Genomic DNA, 19472 nt, shown 5'->3' with positions numbered 1-19472 from the left:
GTGTAAAGGTGACAGGACTGCCCAAGGAGGTTGTGGAGTCCCCTTCTGTGGAGGTATTCAAGACCTGTTTGGATGTCTACCCATGTGGCCTACTGTAGGGTCCCTGCTTTGGCAGGGGGGTGGACTCTATGATCTCTTAAGATCCTTTCAACCCCTGTGATTCTGTGAATCCTATCACTGTGTAAATAAATAGCTTTTACTAACATACTAGTGCTGTACCTCGTGTCTGCCTTTGCAGGGTATCAGCAAATCTAACCTTTCAGCTGTGTATATCCTCCTTGTTTTGTTTTGTTTTCCTACCTTCATTGCAATTAACTTCCTAATGGCATTGCAGTCTTGCTGTCCAACCAGTTCTGTGGGCCTTGACTTCCAGTGCCTTGTCTTTATTCCTTTATACTGAATTGGAAAAGCTGTATGGCTGTTGGTTTCAATGGTGCTTCTGTGCTGTCAACAGCTGCTTCTGAACATCTGTCAGTGGGCTTATAAAGGAGCTCGATTAGGGTAAACGTGGGACTGCCATCCAAATATCCACATCAGCAATGCTGAAGCTTCTTCCACAAAGTACCATGCAAGCATAGCTTTATTGATAAATGTTTTTTTTTCCTCCCCCACCTCAGAAAAGGTATGCACCAGTATTTCAGCAGTGACTTTTATAAAGTAATGGTGACAAGAAAGCTACACTTGTTAGTGACATTCTTTTCTTTTTCACAGACACTGTGTTTTTCCATTTGCCACCAAGATGTGGGGACCGAACCACAGTATATGGTGTCTCCTGCTACAGGCAGATTGAAGCAAAGGTAACTTTCCAAGCTATGAATAGTATTACTGAAGTAATGGGCTTAATGCACTAATGATTCTGAAATTCAGTGGCTTGTATTAACACCAATATTCAAAGAACATGATCAGTTTATTTTTAAAACTATGAAAATGGACACAGTAGGTAGCTACAGAACTTGAGAACTATTATTTCCTTTATGTCAGCCAGCATATTTTTATTTTTTATTTTTATTTTATTGTATTTTATTTTTTTTAAACATCCAAGGCAATTGATAAATGTTTTGCTTTTTGAGAACAAACCCAGGCATTAGTCCCAAGTAGCAAAACTGACAGTTGCTCAGGCTGCCAAGTCCTGTTGCCAGGAAGAAAGTCCCTTGGATGGAAGCAGTTTAAATTTCTCCAGTATGTGACTGAAGAATTTTAGGGTATCTATTGGGATCATGCAAATCTTCACGTACCTCCTTTGCTTAAAAAAATGCTTGCATGGTAAATCAAAATCTTGCCATTCATTGTATGCAGCTCTATGTAGGCACCTGTTACTGAATTTTTAGCAATAAAGCTGGAAAAAACTGGTGAGAGCTACAGTGTGCATTTAATTTTCAAAAGTAGCAGTGGCAGTAGTCTAAGTAACTACAGTTGAGATGTTATTACAGATCTCTGGAAAAATAAATAATCACTTCTTTTCAAGTGGCGTGCCAAGGATCTGGAATGCCATGTGGACTTGAGAGTTAATTAGTTTTGTATTCAGAAGATGCAAATTTTGTACCCTGTCTTTAGCACACCTTAGTAATATTTCATGTTTTTATTTATGCTATAGGAGAAATTTTCCATGTGTAGGTTTTAATTCCATTTCTCTTGAACTTAACATTGATTTTAGCATACTGTCTTTCCAGCCAGTCCTCACATATATTCTTATTAATCTTGCTTTATTTAACTGTACAATTATTTTAACATGGCTTGATTGTGTCTTGATTTCAAGTTTATACTGTTCACTAACAAATTAAAATGGTTGTTTAAATTGTACTCTTTGGAGAAAGTAGAATGCAAAACAGTGTGTGTTTCATATAACAGCCTGAGCACCCTTTCCATCTGGCTTTCTGATGTGTGGGCTGCAGTCTGCACACTTACTGTTTGTGCAGTTAGAAGAATCACTGCTGCATTTCTGCCCTTACTCTTTCTAGTTTAGCTCTTAACTACCTTAGCCGTTCGGTCTGGCTGAGAATGGAGTTCCTTCTGGAGATAACTCCTTTATTTTATGGATGGTTTAGAGAAAATCCTTGAGTATAAACTATTTCCAGGTAAAGACTTGACAGCCCAGTTCATTTTCATAGGTAGTACTTAGAGAAGAGCTAGCTGTTGTGGCTGCTTCTCTCCAGGTACATTGCCCTGCATTAAAAATGCCATTGCCTTTTCCAAGGCTGCTTCTAGGCTATTCCAGGACTATTTACTCATAGTAGTGCCTTCCAAACAGTCCTCTGCCTGTCATTACAGCTGTATTTGGATTTATGCTCTGCTCAGTGAGTTGACAACATAACTGCAGAATCAGTCTTATGACTGTAATAGGCAAAAAATGTGATTTGGGTGTTCCCCCTCTGAAGGCAGGGAATCTTAGGATTTTGTTTAAATAGGGAATATGTGGCATCTTGACCTGTGAAACAGTTGTTTCTGGGAGTGTGTTTAGGTAAATATGCTGTTATACTTCTATTTCTTAGGCATTAAAAGTACGACAAGCAGACATCACCCGAGAAACAGTGCAGAAAAGTGTCTGTGTTCTCAGTCAGCTGGTAAGAATGTTCAAATCTCAAAACACTCCTAAATAACGTGTTAAATATTATTTGTTCTCCATACTTTTTTCTGGAACTTTTGGCTCTGAATATGCTATTTTTTAAATTGTTATTGATTCTTAATCACTACTAATTCTTTATATATAATAGGAATTTGAGCTTAGGTGTTATTACTGAGGGAGTGCCTATTATCAGCCATGAAAGAAGTTTTAAGATGATCACAGAAATAGTATATTCTTCCTTTGAGGGGGCTTCTTTACTTGTTACTTAGCAAAAGCTATTACTCCCCAGGCAGGGAGTGGAAATTTTCTGTGCTTAAAGCTGAAGGAAGATCTCCCATTACAGCTGCATGAGCAGTGTTTTAAACAGGAAAGTACTTTTCTGGAAAGATATCCAGTGTTGGTATGGTATATACAAGTGGAATCAAAATGGTTTATTATCCTGATAGTACAGTTAATCACAATAATTTAAAATGAGCACAGACAAAAGATGTTGTAAGTTAGCAGCTAAGAATTCAGGTCTATCATTTTCCTTCTGTGAACTCCGTGTGTAATAAAGTGACTACATTGCAAGACCAGAATGGGAGAAGGCTGATGTTCAAAGCAACTGGACTGATGATTTTTTTCACTTGATTTTTCTTTCAAGCCTTTGTATGGGTTACTCCAGGCCAAGCTGCAGCTCATTACTCACGCCTATTTTGAAGAAAAAGACTTCTCACAAATTTCAATCCTAAAGGTAACTTTTAAAGTAAAAGCGATACGGAACAAAGCCTGCAGTGTATAGCTGCAGACTGCAGTGTTTTTAATTAGTGGTCTTGCTCAGGTATTTCATTTCCATAGGTCATTCAGCTATTCAGCTCTTCTAATACCTTAGAGGACCTATATGACCCCCATGACAGATTACAAATTTGATATGTATTGAAATAGAAGAGTGAGCATGATATGCAACCTGTATCTCCATTGACTCTTAATAAAACATGACTTTCTTTGTAGAGTAAGGCATTGAAATCCTTCAATAAGGCAATTTTTTTAACAGTGGATGTTGTACGACTGCGTACCATTAATGACCTTGTTTTATTTTTTGTGTTCATACTTTTACAGGAACTTTATGATCATATGAATAGTTCCTTGGGAGGGACTTTGTTAGAAGGGTCACAAGTTTATCTTGGTAAGTGGCTTTTTTGTACAAGTGGCAGGGATAACATTGTGCTAATCAATGTGTTCCCTTCCTTAGCTGATTTGCTTATGTACATTAACAGATTAAACGTAGAGGTGAGTGTGCCTGCACAGTATTCTGTTATACTTCTCCTTAAGGATTAAACAAATGTCAAATAAGTGCAGTGTTGCTTTCATAATAGAAGTTAGTCGTGGGTTAAAAGTCATCGTACTTCTTGACCTGTCAGCCTGACAAATGTCTACTTAGCTGTTTTTGGAAAACAGTACTTTCTTAATTTATAGATGATGTTTTGGGATGCTAGATCTTTCGTCTGTTATTTGGGAAATCTCCTGTTTTATTCTGACTCTTATCTATGTTTTGAGAAAGCACAATGTGGGATTTAGTTCACTGTTTCCATAATGCTGTTGCAGCCAACAGGAGTAACTCAGGGTGTGACTAAACATGTTATTGTCTCCACTGTCATTTAACTATTTCACCTGCACAAAGGAGAGAAGGTACTCTGAGTTCTGCTACTGAAATAACCATGGTTCACATAGAATGCATAATGGGCATACCCCCCTTCCCCCACAAAAAGTTGACAGGAATTAATGTTAGTATCTCTACTAGCTATCAAGTGGAGTAATTGCAGTTCCTTTGGTGTCTCAGGTCTGTCTCCTCGGGATCTTGTTCTTCACTTCAGACACAAGGTAGGCTTTTTCTGCTAGACTTATAAAATACAGCACTTATTTTGAGGAGTAAAATGCTTTTTGAAGAACTGAGAGATGAATGTCTAGACATACCTGAGCTAGAAGTGAGATTGTTCCTTAAGTATTTCTGGTTACAGTCTCCTGATTTTTTGTTTCCACCTACAGGTCTTCTTTAAAGTAAGTTCCATAATGAGAACTTCTGTCTGTCTTTTGGATTTCTTGTGGATTTTTAGGTTTGGGTTACAATTCTTTAGTCCTGGCCTAAAGTGAAAGTGGTATCTCAATTATGGTCTTGTTTCTATTTCCTATGCCTTGTCAAATAAATATGATGGAAGAATACTGCTAAAGTCATTGCAGACACTTGGGATATTTTTCCCAATATGTAATTTTTGCAGCTCCTGCCACCAAATAAACTAGTAATTTCTCCCATTGGCTTTTCTTAATGGCTGTTGAAATTGAGTTTGTATCCTATAGCAAAGTTACAAATAGCATTTAAAGTCTGTAACTGAGAGGCTTCAAGGAGAGAAATTTGAGGTTCTGCATTTAATAGTGGATGTGTGCATGCTTAATACACTTCACGTGTGTGCTGGTGATTGCCCCAGAAGTGTCTCCTTTTCTTTGGGTTTAAAGAGTATAGGCAGCTCTGATCTAGATGTCTTGTCTGTAGATGTCTAACATTAGATAAGGTGAATGCTGTTCCTGGAGAAGTTGTTTGTAATTTCTGTAATTTTGTAGAAGAACTTTTGTGTTTATGCAATTTTTTTTTTAAATTCTAGAATGATACAATATGTTCTTCCTTCTTTATAAGCTTTCTGTGACTTGAATTACCAATCATGAAGTCTTTTTGTGTGTGTGTGTGTGTTTCAAAGAGCTCTAGTGAAGAAAAGGTATTGAAACACTGGTTGGTTTTTGTTGTTCAGGTTTGATCATTTGACAGTTATGCAGAGAAATTTTGAATAGGATAAACTTGCATGGTAGTTTTGATAAATGGCACTGCCTCATTTGCTGTGTTTTTCCTTTGTTTTTCAGGTCTTGATCCTTTTTAAACTGATTCTTCTAGAGAAGAAGGTACCATTTTGTAGGCTGGGGCAGATAATTGAAATAGAAACAGCTTTTTTTTTTTAAATGTGAAAATATGTAGAACATACCAGCAAAAAATTAAAGAACAAAAAAGTTAAAATGATCTGGATTGATGCTCAGCAATTTTACAGTGCAGATCAGGAAAGCATGCTCAAAGTAACTTCAGTGTGTTGCTGTATAAATTTGCTTCTGCTGCTGTTACATGCATTCTTCACTTTTATTAGTAGCTGTGAAGTAAAATGCAATTAAATGTGAGTGGGGAAACTTAACATCTTAAAGAAGACAAGAAAAGATGTATGGGATGCAAGTAGGTACTTATGCAAAGAAATGGGTAGGAAATGTTGAGACCTAAAATGGAACATACAGCTTTACAGCTTTCACTAAGAAGAATTTTTGTTCTGTTTTAATTAGACATATCATACAAAGAAACCTGTGCAAGGAATGTCTTACAAACCTGAGTTGTGTGAACAGCTTTAGGAGACAATGCAAAGAGTCATTTCTGTTCAGTCATGCTGAATTGAGAACGCAGACTTGTTTTAAAACAACCAACAAAGAAACAAAGATCTCTACTTAGAGTTTGTCTTGGGCTGCAAAGATATTTGTTTTCTTGTCTTGGGGTATCAAGAGATAAACAGAAGAACTTTCAGTGATGAGTGTCTATAACTCCCACACACTTTTTTTGCAGGAACTTTTTGTCTTAATGTTTAAACAGAATTAAAAGAACACTTTCAGTTCCCCCAATGTCATGTTCTTTTCTATGAGGACACCCAGCTTCTTTAGATTGGTGAGAAGGAACGTAGGAATTTCCCGCTAACTGCAACTGGAAGGCCAGTAGGATCCAGCCTACAGACAGCAAAATAGCTGAGTCTGTGGCCTAGGGATCCTTATTAAGGCAGTGAATATGACCTTCTAAAACAGAAGTACTTGAATAGAATATGATTATTACATAGTGGGATTGCACATATAGAAATGTATGTAATTAGGATGGAATAATGCAAGCTCTTTCCCTCAGATCCCATCAATACACTTTGTCTACAGTGTTGTTTTTTTTTTTTAAGCCATATATAATATATATAATATATGCACTTATATATATTTATATATATATGTAATATACAAAAAAGTATGCATTTTTTTCCGTTAAAATTTTAAGCATCTCTGTTGATCTGTTTAAAAGCTGAAGCTGTTAGTATTTCATCATGACAATTCAAAACTTACTGAGCTACAATTTTCTGATCTGAATATCTGATCCTAGTGGGTTATTTTCTGAAGCTCAAACAAATCATAAATGCACACAGTGAAGAAGAGAGAAGTTTTTCCAAGCTCCCCCTAAGCTCCACCAGGCAGACAACACTCACTATTTCAAAAGGAGGCGTTTTGGTTTTCTGGCACTGCCTGTTTTCTGACAGATGTGAATGTTCCAGAATAACTGGGGAAATTTCTATGTTCGAAGCCCTTAAATATAACGTGCAAGAAGCCTTGCACATTGTAGTAATGCCAATTTTCCTCGAGCTGAAAAATGCCTCCCTTCCACGAACTGCTTTCCTATGACTCCTGGCAATTTGATTGATGCCTTTCCACAGGCTTTAGAAATGTTTTTGCTATTTGTTTTTTTCACTTCACAGCTGTTACTGGGCTAGGAGACTTCTTGCATGTGGTGATCATTTAAGTTTCTGCTGCCAGGACCACCTAGTTTGCTGATGTAGATGTTGTAGGTCATGAAATATAGGAGGGGTAAAGGAACGTGCACCTATGCAGATGGAAAGATGGCAGAGGGACTTGCTGGAACTAAAGCATGAAAGTATTGAAAGGCTTAAGTTGGCAAGTCCATCCAAACTGAAGATAAATTTAAGTAAATTTCCTGAAGACAAAGGGCTTCTTTATAGACTTAGTTATTTCTGTAGTCTCAAAAACACGTTTTGCTACAATTACGTGGCATATGACAACATAAAACTGGAAGGGTATTGTAGGATTCCTGCTGCAGTTTCTTGCTATTGCATCCCGTGTTTTTCATATTGACCCGCACCTGAAAAGAAGCTAGGAAGTTATGTTCTTAAGTACTTTTCATTGAAGTTAATATCAATCATGTTTTCAGTTTCTGTATACTCAGTTTTTATCATAGGAAGATACATGCATGCTGCAGTTATCCTAGATTTCATGTACCTTCCATATATTTTCATGGAGGGTTTTTTTTTGCCAGAATTCTGGAACGGAGATTATTGGGCCTCTTTGATCTAGAAGAGACACTTTAATGCACTACAAATTAACAACAACTTAGGTAGAGTGCCAGAAACAATTTCTGCCTGATCAGATTTCTATGAAGTTGATCCAGTCAGCATGCTGGATTGATAAGACCATTCAGTCAGAAAAATCTGACTATATGTTATGCCCACAGGCACATACATACAATGTATATATCATAAATATTATAAAGTACAAGTATACAACATGTGTATTCAAATAGTTAATATGAGCTTTTGTAAGAGCTTTTGTGGGTAGGCAGAATTCCTTTTTTAAAATAAATTCCTTTAGCAGTTTGTGTTCTTTGTTGTCCTCAACTGTAGTTTTGATTTATTTTTTTAATTCCCTTTTGTCTACTTCCCCTCTGCTCTTTTTGTTCTTTTATTTTTATTTTCTATTTTTTCCCCTCCTCTTCTGCCACCAGGTGCTGTTTTATATTTCTCCAGTAAATAGATTGGTGGGAGCTCTGATGACTGTCCTGTCATTATTTCCTGGTAAGAAGAGAGCCTTGAACTTCTCAGTTATTGCAGTATGGTTGTATGTACCACCTTACACGGGGAATAAATTATATGAAAACAGAATTATGTTGAAATGCTGCCTGAAAAACAGGATGACTTGTAGACTTATGTGTGAGTGTGGGCCTCCTAATGCCTCCTAATGTTGTTTGCACCGTCTGAATTACTTCTTGTGTTTAATTAAAGCCACTGGATCTTCTTTATTAACTGTGGGTAACATAGATGTGACTCTGAATTACCCAAGTTCCTTAAAAATCAGAAACTTTCTGCGTGAGCTTCTGAAAACAAAACAGATAAACCCATATGTAACCTTACTTCTTAACTTAATTCTTTAACCTAATTAACCTTAATTCTTAACTTACAGCCAGTCTTCCCAAAACAAAAAGTTGAGGTAGGCCTCTTTTCTGAAAGGAAGGGTTTTTTTGTTTGGTGTTTCTTTTTGTTTGTTTGTTTGTTTTCTTTTTTTCCCAAAGTAGTGTAAAACATGTGATTTCCAGTATCCACACAGTGGCACTTTCTTCACTGTCTTTAACAGAAGTCATTTGGATTCGTATTGAGATGCTGACTTTAACGTGTGATGTCACTTTGCAGGTATGATTGAGCATGGTCTTACTGACAGCTCACACTATAGACCCAGAAAAAGCATATCAGAGGATGCTGGCTTGCAAGAAACTACACCGTGGTTAGATAACTCAGCTTCTGTGTCTGCTGGTGATGTTTCAAACACGCACTTGGGAGCAGAGAAGGGAGGCAGGAAGATGGCAGGAAACCATTCGATGGAAGGTCAGAAAGCAAACATGCCTTTCTCCCAATCAGAGAAGACTTACAATGGAGCTCAGTCCTCCAATGGCCCTGTGCAACATTTAGAAGTTCCTTCCCGCACATCTCTGGAATCCTCTGAAAGTGACTGGGAGACCTTAGATCCTAGCATTTTGGATGAGGCTGCTATGAAAGGAGAATGTGAAAAAGCAGCATCAGAACAGGTGGAAAATCATCCAAGTGAATGCCCGAGCTCGGAAAGTCTTCCAATCACTGTGCAGCCCCAAGCCAACACAGGACACGTGGTGCTTGTTCCAGGACTCATCTCTGGGCTGGAAGAGGACCAGTACGGTATGCCGTTGGCTATTTTTACAAAGGTAAATAGGTTGTTCATGGTATCTGGTAACTCAAAAGGACTTCTCTTTGTCAGAGTTGTCTTGTAATTTATGGTTAACTGAACTCCAAATATACAGTAGGGTCCTACAGGGCGTGGAGGCATGGTCTCTGACAAGTGACTGCGTGTTCGTACGCAGGAGGAAAGCATGCCTGTGCCTCTAAGGGATCTGGGCACGTGCATTGCACTTCTCTTTCATACGTACACTTAGTACTATTTGCAGTTCTACAAGATCATAACCTCTTAACCCAGTATAGTTAATGAATGGTGTGTATCAGTAACTACTGTTTTCTTTTACTCTGAAGAATTGTTGATCTAATCTGTATGGGTTGAGATCAGAGTACTTAAGTGTTTAGACATGTTAATCCAAACTAATTATAAAAGCTGTATCTTATCTGTCACCTAAGCATATTTTCCTTTTTTTATGTGTATATTTTTTCACACTTCCTTGTATGATAACTGTTCCTGGTTGTGTATGGCTCTTCCCTGTGCACAGTGCTGAACTGCTGAGCTTCAAGCTTTCGCTGAAAAATGCCTAACTGACCTCCAGGTATTCCAGAGTTTCCTTATGGGCTCTGATGGGCATTGTTAGTTAACAAGCAGTTCATCTACTGGGAATGGTTTTCTGTCTCAAATGGGAAAAAGTGCCTCCCCTTTAAGGGTAGCTTTGTTAGTAAGAGAGATGGTATATATATTTTTTTTGTTTTCTTTTTAATATGCTGTTTAAGCAGATGATTGAGATATATCTCCTCAAGCTGATGAGGTTACAGAGGCATTTCTTCCTTTGGAGATGTTTATTTGCATTTTCTTGCAGAATGTTTTGTTTAATAATGGCACTTGAGCTTCTTGGAATACCTTTCACTGGTAACAGCACAAACAGAAGCCAAACTGAGCAACTCAAACGTTATTTTCCCTATATTGCCTCAAGTCACTGTTAGAGAAGGGTTTTCAGCACAGAACTACAGTCTGGTATTTGTCTTCATGATCTGATCTAAGCAACAGAACAGCCTGTAATTTGTGTTTAGTTTTAGTTCTATTGAAAATACTAGATTGAAAGTAAGAAGCAAGTGACTGATAGGAGGTCCTATGGGAGCAAACTTAGTTTGCTACTAAGCTCATAAAATGGAAAAGCTAACAATTTGAAGGAAGCTGGCATTTTTTGTTTACCTCCTGTTCCACATAGGCACTTGTCATCTGAGTTCATCTGATGTAATCAAAACAGAAATGGTTCTACATCTCAAACCTACCAGAAAAATCTGATCATAAGTTGTAGTTTAACTGCTTGCTGGAAGTTGGAATCTTTTAGAGCTCTCTGAACACGTTTGTGCCATGCAGTGGAAAGACTAACAAATCTGACAGATGTGAAAAGGCAGAAATTTTGTGAGATGGTGCAGTGATGGATCCAAGTGCACCGCAGCACAGAGAAACATAGGTTGTGGTGCTTGCTTCCTTAGTAGCACCTCTGTAAGGTCTAAAACCCATTTAACTTTCACTGTTGTTTTTTTGTTTGAACGTGTTCACTGAAACATTGTTAGAGTTGTACAAGAATGTGAATTTGGGAACTGACCCTTGATCCTTTAAATGGTGAATGATTTCTAATTCAAGTAGCAACTGCTGAAAAGCACTAGCTTCCTTTGCTTGCTTATTAAGCTGTATTTTCTAAAAAAAAAAATAAATACATTTTAGGTTGGTGATTCCATCTCAAAACACTGTTTGTTTTTTTTTCAACACGCACAGTTTGCTTTCAGATGGTTGTCATCTAGAAAGCAATCCTTGCATCCAGTATAACAAGAGTGTAGCTGTGCTCCTTTCGACCGTATGTTCCCAGTTACTGTGTGATGAAGTACATGTGCCTTTTAATTCTGTCCAGTATACTGGGAGTTCATCTGGGTTACTAGTAGTGAATAACCCCCTCTATGCCATCTGCAGCTGGACAGCTGGAATTAGACTTGAGTGCTCAACTTCATGGTTTTGCTCCTCCTGTATTATAATTCTCCTTCTAAATACCTACAGCTGCTTCACAAGATCTCTGGTTTACTTACCTCAGAGCCATGTCACTCTTCTTAGTAAGTGTTTTGGGTTGCTTTTTTTAACATCTATTAAATTGGAGTGTGGAATACGAGATTTACATAAGCATGGAGTAGTAGAAGAGCACGGTGCATTGCTTTCTATCCTGTTCTTTTAAAGCAGGCATGCGTGTGCCCATCAAAAACTGACTGCTGGGAGATTTCCATCCTCCAAATGCGGATAGCAGTTGTGTGTGTTTCTAATTCTCTGACACTGTAGACCTGAGACACATCAAAAGACATCATGGTATGCAAGCAGAGGGATGAATCTCTGTCTCCACTCTGTCTGAGTTCCCATCTCTTAACTAACCTGAGACCTCATCATCAATTTATGTTGCTTAATTTGTTCACTTGTAAACACACTTGATTCCATTCAATTCGCACTGTATTGTGGTTTCAATCCTGAGACTTGAAGGCAGTACAACCTCTTGGAAAACTCACCAAGTGTGGAATCTGGTTGCTTTGCTTTGAGGATGTGATGTAGTGAAATTATAGCAGCCTGAGTTGTCTGTACTGGGTTCAGTGTGGCGGCTTTTATTAGGGGAAAAAAATCTGAATATGAACCAAAAAAAAAAGAAGTTTGTCTGTGTATTAATCCTCTAAATGTCTCTGTTGCTTTAGGGATACCTTTGCTTGCCATACATGGCACTGCAGCAGCATCATCTTCTGTCAGATGTGACAGTCCGCGGCTTTGTTGCCGGAGCCACCAATATCCTGTTCCGTCAGCAGAAACATCTGAGCGATGCAATTGTGGAAGTATGACTCTTTGTATTCAAGCTTCTTGAACACAGGAAGAAGGGGAGGGAAAAAAAAAAAGGGTTGCATTTTGAGTGTATGATTTCATGCCCAAATTTTGAATTGCTTCTCTGTGAATAAATTCTTAAATTCTGAAGCTTGTTCCATTTGTATCAGGGTAGGACATAACCTTTCCTGTGCAAAAGTCATGTGTCTGTCTTGATGTTAGGTATTGTATTTGAATTTGCAGATTATTTGTTTAAAACATTTATTTTGTCACTGGTGTAGTTCTACCTCTCGTGTCGTGGTTTTTTCTCATGGCTTTGTAGTAAGTATTCAAAAATCAGTGCCTGCAGTTAAGGAACAGTTGAGAATGCAGCATATTAATGTTGACTTTGGCTTGATTTAATCAACAGGGCAAACAGTATCTAAGAAAGCACTGTGTCTGCTCTACTAAGTGAATACAACTATATTATCAAAATTTGATATCCTGAATAGCTACATGTTGATAATCAACTTAATAAATTGAAATGCAAATCAGTGAGCCTCTAAGAAAACACGTGTGAGCACCAAACTTCTCTTCTAAATCTTGTCAAATGAGCAGGCTTTGCTATCTACCAGGAAGATTATCAGTTTCAGGTTGAACTAAAGCAGTATCTGACACTGACAACTGTTCATTCAGAATTCCATTGGTCACTTGTTTCTTTTCTATATTTGTTGAAACTGCTGGGTTTAGATTTAGGTAGGTTCTCAGTATACTGTGCATGTAAGCAGTTCTGTTTAGGTAAACTTTTACCCTTGGAATAATTTCAAACAGATAGAAGATGCTCATGTACAAATCCACGATCCAGAGCTTCGTAAGATCCTGAACCCTACAACAGCTGACCTCAGATTTGCAGATTACTTGGTGAAGCACGTGACTGAGAACAGAGATGATGTTTTCCTTGACGGCACCGGATGGGAAGGAGGAGATGAGTGGATCAGGGCTCAGTTCAGTGCTTATCTTCATGCACTGCTCGCTTCTGTGCTGCAACCAGGTAGAACAATTGCCTTGTCCAGGGCCTGAGATGAGGGTGGGTTTAAAAAGTGTTTGCCCTTTTTTGTTTCATGTAGCCTGTCATTGACAATCCCTCTGTCTAAAGTTACACTTTTAGGCTGGTTTTTTTTTTTCAGTTGTCCTTGACTCTCTTTGTTGTTCCTTGACAAGATTATTACTAATTCTTCACAGCCTTACAGACCTACTTTTTCTTTGACTATCTCCTTATTGATTTTAGTTAAGCTTTCCCTATCAGTAGAATCGTGTAACGGCCTGGGTTTAAAAGGACCACATTGATCATCTAGTTTCAACCCCCCTGCTATATGTAGGATAAGGCTTTTTACAAACTTAGATATCCTACAGACTTCAGTCAGTTTGGGGAACTAATTGGATTCAAGGAGGCATGAAGTGGCTGTTTTCAGGAGGTTTTGCTAGGCTGTCCCATCTCTTTCCTGCTGCTGCTGTGCTCTTGAGTAGGGATTCGCTTAAGCTGAAAATGTCAGCTTGAGGTTTTATCAGCTTTTGTTCTCTGGAGCTCAACTCAGAGGGGATTCTGTATGTTCCAGCCTTTCATGCATGAACGTAACTAAAATAATCAGTGGCTTATTTGTGGAAGCTTGCCTAGCACTAGATCTGTTAACTTCATCCTCTTCATGACTGCTCTCCCTTAACACCAATTCAGTAACTCAGTTCCTGTTCTATGGTATTTCTAAGAAACCATGGGGTTGAGAACTTGAATTTAAAGTTTTGAAGATGCCAAGTTCTTTGTCAATGTCAGTGTTGTAAGATGGTCATGTGGTTGATAATGGAATGGTGGAATTTTCCTGAAATTCTACTACTCTGGCTCTAAAGTGTTTTCCCATAATTTCCCATAAAGGGGATGGAGGGGATGTTGTGATAAGTTTATTCCACAGTAGCTTGCGTTGCTGTTTTGGAGTGAATTTGAAGTTTACTCAATTGGGACGAGTGTTAACACAGTACAGCAAACCAAATTCTATCTCATCAAAACTAATGCAGGTCAGTTCCTATGAGGGGGATCCTTTTTTAATCCTCTCCAGCTGAGCTCATTGAGAGCTTTGTAAATTAATTAAAGGGAGAAAAAGATGGGGTTTCTTTTTTCTTTTTTTTTTTTTGATTTCTTGTTTTGTTTGAGCGACTTTGAGAGACTTAATAATAATACTACTACTACTACTACTACTACTAATAAAAAGTAATAATAAAGAAAAAGTAAACATTTTGAAGGGGCATTTTGCAGAGCAAAGTATGATTGGATGAGAGTCTGGAAAATCTTAGCTTTTCTGCAGAAATACAGTTTTTCTTCTATTGCATCCATAACGAATTGCTACAAGTAAACATCTTTAATTCCTTAGACAATGACAAGACTTTGTCAGACTTTGGAACAGCCTTTGTAGCAGCCTGGAAAAATACTCACAACTACAGAGTATGGAATAGCAACAAGCATCCAGCTCTTGCAGAAGTACACTCCAGGTGAGAAACTGTGGGGATTGTTTTAGCATTTCATATGAAATGCTCCTGTGAAGAGTAGTTGGGCACACGGTGTTCTGTAGAACCAGTGTCCTGCTTGTTCCTGTTACAGAGCCCTGAGGGCTTTGTGACTCTGCAGTAAAGGTTCTGTGAGTACAGAAATTGAAGGTTTCTACTTTTCAGGGCCTTGCTTTAATTCTGGGGTACAATTGTATGAAGAAAACTATATTCAGAGTCAGGAGAAGTGAAACTTATTAATGTTAATTGCTGGCTGTCCCCAGCTGTAGAGAATTTGTCACTGTCCTCAGGCGATTCTGCTTCTCATGAGTTACTTCCAGGTTTACAAGGGAATGCATGGGGTTGTCACTGATGGGGATGGAGGGAAGCTGGCTAATTTATGTTGCATATTCTATTATCCTATTCCATTATTTTGGTTGTTTTGTCTGTATTTCCACTCCAAGATTAGATGAAGCCAGACTTGTAGGCTATGCATGTTTTGTTTAGCATGCATTTATGTGTAGTGCAGGGAGTTTTGTTAGCTTTCATTCTCGCTTTGCCAGCTGATGTAGTCTGAAGGAAGTTGTTATTCTTCAGACCTGCAAGGCTTTTTTGGTCTGCCTAAGAGATTCTTTTCCTTTTTGCATTCTTCGTCTTAATTGGAAGAAGTGTCTGCCTTAGTGTGAAAAGGTTATTAATACCTGCTGTGAAAACAGGAGGCAGCTTACACATGGATTGTAAGAAAGCTAAGACTGAACAATCAGTACTGCCCAGCCTTCTGTAAAGTGGTACAGTACCCTGCCTATCAGGGATTGGTTTCTGTAAGCCACAGGGACAAACATAACTAGGAGTTGCAGTATGGATTTATGATAGAAAAAATAATGTTTTCTTGGCTTTTTCCTCCTCTTGTAGCCATCCATTCCAGGGACAATACTCTGTGTCAGACGTTAAACTAAGATTGTCACAGTAAGTATATCGTAGTCTGATATGTACTTTTTAAAATGTGCAGGCAAATATTAGTAACAGCACAGTGCTGCAGTAATGGCTGAAACAAAATAATGGTTCAAGTTGGCCATGTACACAAAAATGCGTACAAAGTTCTCCTGCATAAAAATCACATGTGGTGAAGTTGTTAAGCTTTACATAAATGGGTTTATAGGCCTGAAGTGTGGACTTGAATGTTGCTGTTTAAAATGAGTAAATTTTATTTTCAAGTCATCGCACTCATGCAGTGGAATTGATTTGCTTTTGGGTTTATCCTTTCCAAGTTAAGGAAGTGTCTTTTATTCTTTTGCATTTTGAACAGGAATATGAATTAAACTTGATCAAAAATTCTATGTTAGAGCAAGATACAAAGTAAACTCTATTTGGAAAAAAGAATAACGACCATCGAGTAACACTGCTTTGTTTAAAGCTTCTAGATGTGGCTGAAACTTTGCAAAACCTTTGCAGATCTGGTTTTGGTAAACGTTGAGGAAATACATCAGCGTGTTCTGTAAACACAAACAGCTGGATGTTTTGGTCCCTGTTGCTGGCAGTATCTCTTCTTCCTCAGACAGTCTTGCCAAACCGATCTTAGCAGATAAGATGCATAAAACCTATACAAGAATTATGGGCTTGATTTACTCATTTGCACGCGCTATGGAGATCTGAGTGTGGATAGGTGTTCAAAATAAGTCTTTATTTACACCTGGAGTCCATTGGTCAGTTGGCTGACAGTCGTCAGTATCTCTCCTGTTTAGTTCTGTGCAGAACAGTGAACGTGGGAAGAAGATTGGAAATGTGATGGTGTCCACCAGCCGAAATGTTGTGCAAACAGGAAAAGCTGTAGGTAAGAAATTTATTTTAAACCGCTTTTGGATCTAAGCAGCACCTTCTGTTGAGGAAGCATCTTATATCCTCGTTACATTTTATTTTAATCCAAGAGTACTTTATAACATTCATGCAAAACAGCAACTTTACCCCTCGAAATGTTGCTCTGATTTGAGGCCCTGTGTGTTGTGTAACAGTGAACTTAAACAGGAGCACCTTGCTCACATTGTCATTTTCCAGTGCAAGAGAATGGAAGATCACCAGTTGAAAAGTCCTACAGTTGTTCTGTGGTTGCTTTGCCAAAAGTTGCTCAGCTTGTTTTTTCATCCTGTAAAAGTCTTGCTGCTCTTCTTTTTTGTTTTTTTTGCTACTGTGTGCTCTGGCAAGGAACTCTTTTCAGCAGCCTTCCAAGGAGAGGGACAGCATGGTCCATTTCCACTGAGCTTCTGCGTTCAAGTTCTTTGAATGTTTTCTGACACATTCTTCAAGCTTGAGTTTTGAATTCTAGAAATTCCAAATCGGGTAGCAAATGATTTGAATTCTTTTTTTTTTTTTTTTACTGGTAGTACTTTTTAAGAAGCTTAGTAAAATTACACTGTTATTTTTTTGTTCTGTAATGCAGGTCAGTCGGTTGGAGGAGCCTTCACAAGTGCAAAATCAGCCATGTCATCATGGTTTTCCACTTTTACACAGTCAAGCCAAAGCCTTGGGGACTAAGTGATGGCTTTGCCCAGTGCTGCTGAATATTTCAGGTGCAATGGTTTCTCTGAGCTGTAAAAGGACTGCTTCAAAAAGTAGGAGTGAATACTACCTATCTGGGACCAAAACAAGGCATGTGTTGCTTTCAAGATGTGGAATGTTATTCAGTTTCACTAGAAATATAGAATGGTGAGTGCCCCCATACGATGAGACGGCATTTGCTGGATATAAGTTGTATTTAAGATGACTACTTCAAATCTGAGCCTTTATAGAGACATTAACAAACAAGGCTTGCTGCAAGCCAAGCGTGTTTGACTTTAGATTTGTACATTTTCTTGGATGTTGGAGATATTTATGTAAAGTAGTTATATTTTTCGATCCAAGTAGCCAAATGGTTGTGAATCTTCTTAGAAATAAGCAGAGTGTGACTACTGATTCATCTTCCAGGTTGGGTTAGAGAGCATGTCAGCAGCAGAGATGGGTGGAAGCCCAGGAACGGCTCAAAGCCAGGTATTGCTTTGCTGCTTCCACCTGCAGACCAGAATCAGCAGGGTGCAGAAGAAGACTGTGGCTGACGTTTGAGTGTTTCTCCTTTCTCATCTGTAGCCACGCGCAGTCTTCTGCATTCATCTCTCTAGCTCTCTTTGTGTCTGCAAGTCTGTGTAACGATTGCGAAATTGCTCTTTTCTTGGTATTACACAGTGGGCCTTTGTAACAGGGAATGTTTTGGCAGTGTTTTACCCCAGGGCATGAACAGGATTCCAGTTGGAGAGATCTCTTCATGAAAAGTATTACAACACAATACTCCAAAATTAAGATTGAATCATAGACAGTTTTCTGAGGTCTTGCTCTGTTAGGATATAATTACACCATCAATGTAATTATTATGTATATGAATACTGAGTATTAAAATTACCTAAGCTAGCACAGTAGCAGGCTGCGTATTTTTTTTGCCAGTGAAGTTACGAAGACTCTTCCAAATGAAGATTGGCTCTACAGATTTTTTCTTTGCCTACTCAGGGAACGTTCTGTTTGGATAACTCCTTTTTTCGTAAGGAAAGTAACACCAGAATTGGGGAGCAACTGAAACAGTTCAGTTCTTATGCTGGCATGAAGGAATATAATAGTTTGTATGAAGAGAAGTGACATAATGCTGTACCTTGTATGGAAAGTGCAGGCAGTGGCTTCTGTACGTAAACATGTTCCACACTGTACGTTTCATGCTCCTGAAACAGATTATTTGCTGTCAGTTGCAATGCATGTGCTGTTCCTTCTAGCATCCCCACAGGGTACCGTTTTCTGTGTTGCATTATCAGGTATTCCAGCTTCTCTGTATTGGAACGCTCTTAGTTTATTCCCTTATTGGTATCTTTGTGTTCTGCCATGCTTTTTTCTGGGGCCAAGGTTTCGAGTCGTGGTTATTTCATACATTCCTCAAATAAAATAGCTGTACGTGAGATAAATCAGACGGTTCTAATGTAATTTAACAGGTTCTATTTTCTTCAGGTGCACTTCAGAAGCTAGTGGAAAAACACAGCTGGATCTCATAGTTACTGTCCAACAGTGTAATTTTCAGTGTTATTGGTTCAGTTAGCAATTTGAAAACAGAAGATCTGTTTTAAAGGGTTTATTAAGCTAAATATGTAAGACAACCATAGAAAACCTGAAAGTGTATGGCTGGTTTGAGTAACTTCATAGGAGATGGGCAAAAAATGCCCCTAAAGCTCTTCTGAATCTACTGCTTCTGAAATACAAGTGAAATACACCTACAGAACTTTATTGCTCCTGAACTCAATATGTATGTGTCTGTCTTCTAAAACTTCTGATGCTCGTTAATGTCCTACTCCACGACTCTGTAATAGACATTCATATCTTTTTAAAGATTATGAAATACCTGTAGGAAGACCTGTGCTGACATAAGAGTAAAGGTGCAGTTATTGGTGATGATTGTAGAGCTTTCTGATTCAGCATGCAGGTAAGAAAATAATGGCTTGCTTTTGTGATCTTTTCCCCCCCCATTCTGGCTGTCTCTGTTGTGGAGCCAAAAATACCACCAGGTTAAGAGCATTTTCCTTTCTTGTTTCTCAACACAAGGTTGGATTAAGAAACTTGTGTTTATCTTCAATGTTCTTAAGAATAAACTTCCTGCTAGCAAGTTGAATGACGATTTAAACTCAGCAGTGGGTGGAGATGAAGTGATCTTTGTAATAAGTTGTCTTCATTAATAGGT

At 38.3% G+C, this 19472-nt stretch overlaps 1 protein-coding gene across 1 annotated transcript in view; it reads left to right on the top strand.

Moving 5' to 3' along the window:
* The window catches only part of AVL9 (AVL9 cell migration associated), a 34776-nt gene extending 16602 nt beyond the window's left edge, over positions 1-18174 (top strand). Inside the window, exons 3-16 of the mRNA XM_052692654.1 lie at positions 712-797; positions 2490-2561; positions 3207-3296; positions 3662-3728; positions 4383-4423; positions 5453-5491; positions 8169-8238; positions 8851-9395; positions 12100-12234; positions 13031-13250; positions 14620-14737; positions 15644-15697; positions 16474-16562; positions 17166-18174. Of these exons, the coding sequence (XP_052548614.1) occupies positions 712-797; positions 2490-2561; positions 3207-3296; positions 3662-3728; positions 4383-4423; positions 5453-5491; positions 8169-8238; positions 8851-9395; positions 12100-12234; positions 13031-13250; positions 14620-14737; positions 15644-15697; positions 16474-16562; positions 17166-17260 (1721 nt within the window). The 3' untranslated portion in view covers positions 17261-18174. The remainder of the gene's footprint in view (positions 1-711; positions 798-2489; positions 2562-3206; positions 3297-3661; positions 3729-4382; positions 4424-5452; positions 5492-8168; positions 8239-8850; positions 9396-12099; positions 12235-13030; positions 13251-14619; positions 14738-15643; positions 15698-16473; positions 16563-17165) is intronic.
* The last annotated feature ends 1298 nt before the right edge of the window (positions 18175-19472 follow it).

The sequence above is a fragment of the Tympanuchus pallidicinctus genome, unplaced genomic scaffold (assembly GCF_026119805.1).
Source record: "Tympanuchus pallidicinctus isolate F22 unplaced genomic scaffold, pur_lepc_1.0 scaffold3, whole genome shotgun sequence".
NCBI classification, from domain to species: Eukaryota; Metazoa; Chordata; class Aves; order Galliformes; family Phasianidae; genus Tympanuchus; species Tympanuchus pallidicinctus.
Note: the sequence above shows the minus strand (reverse complement) of the source record. Positions and strands in the feature narration are given on the sequence as shown.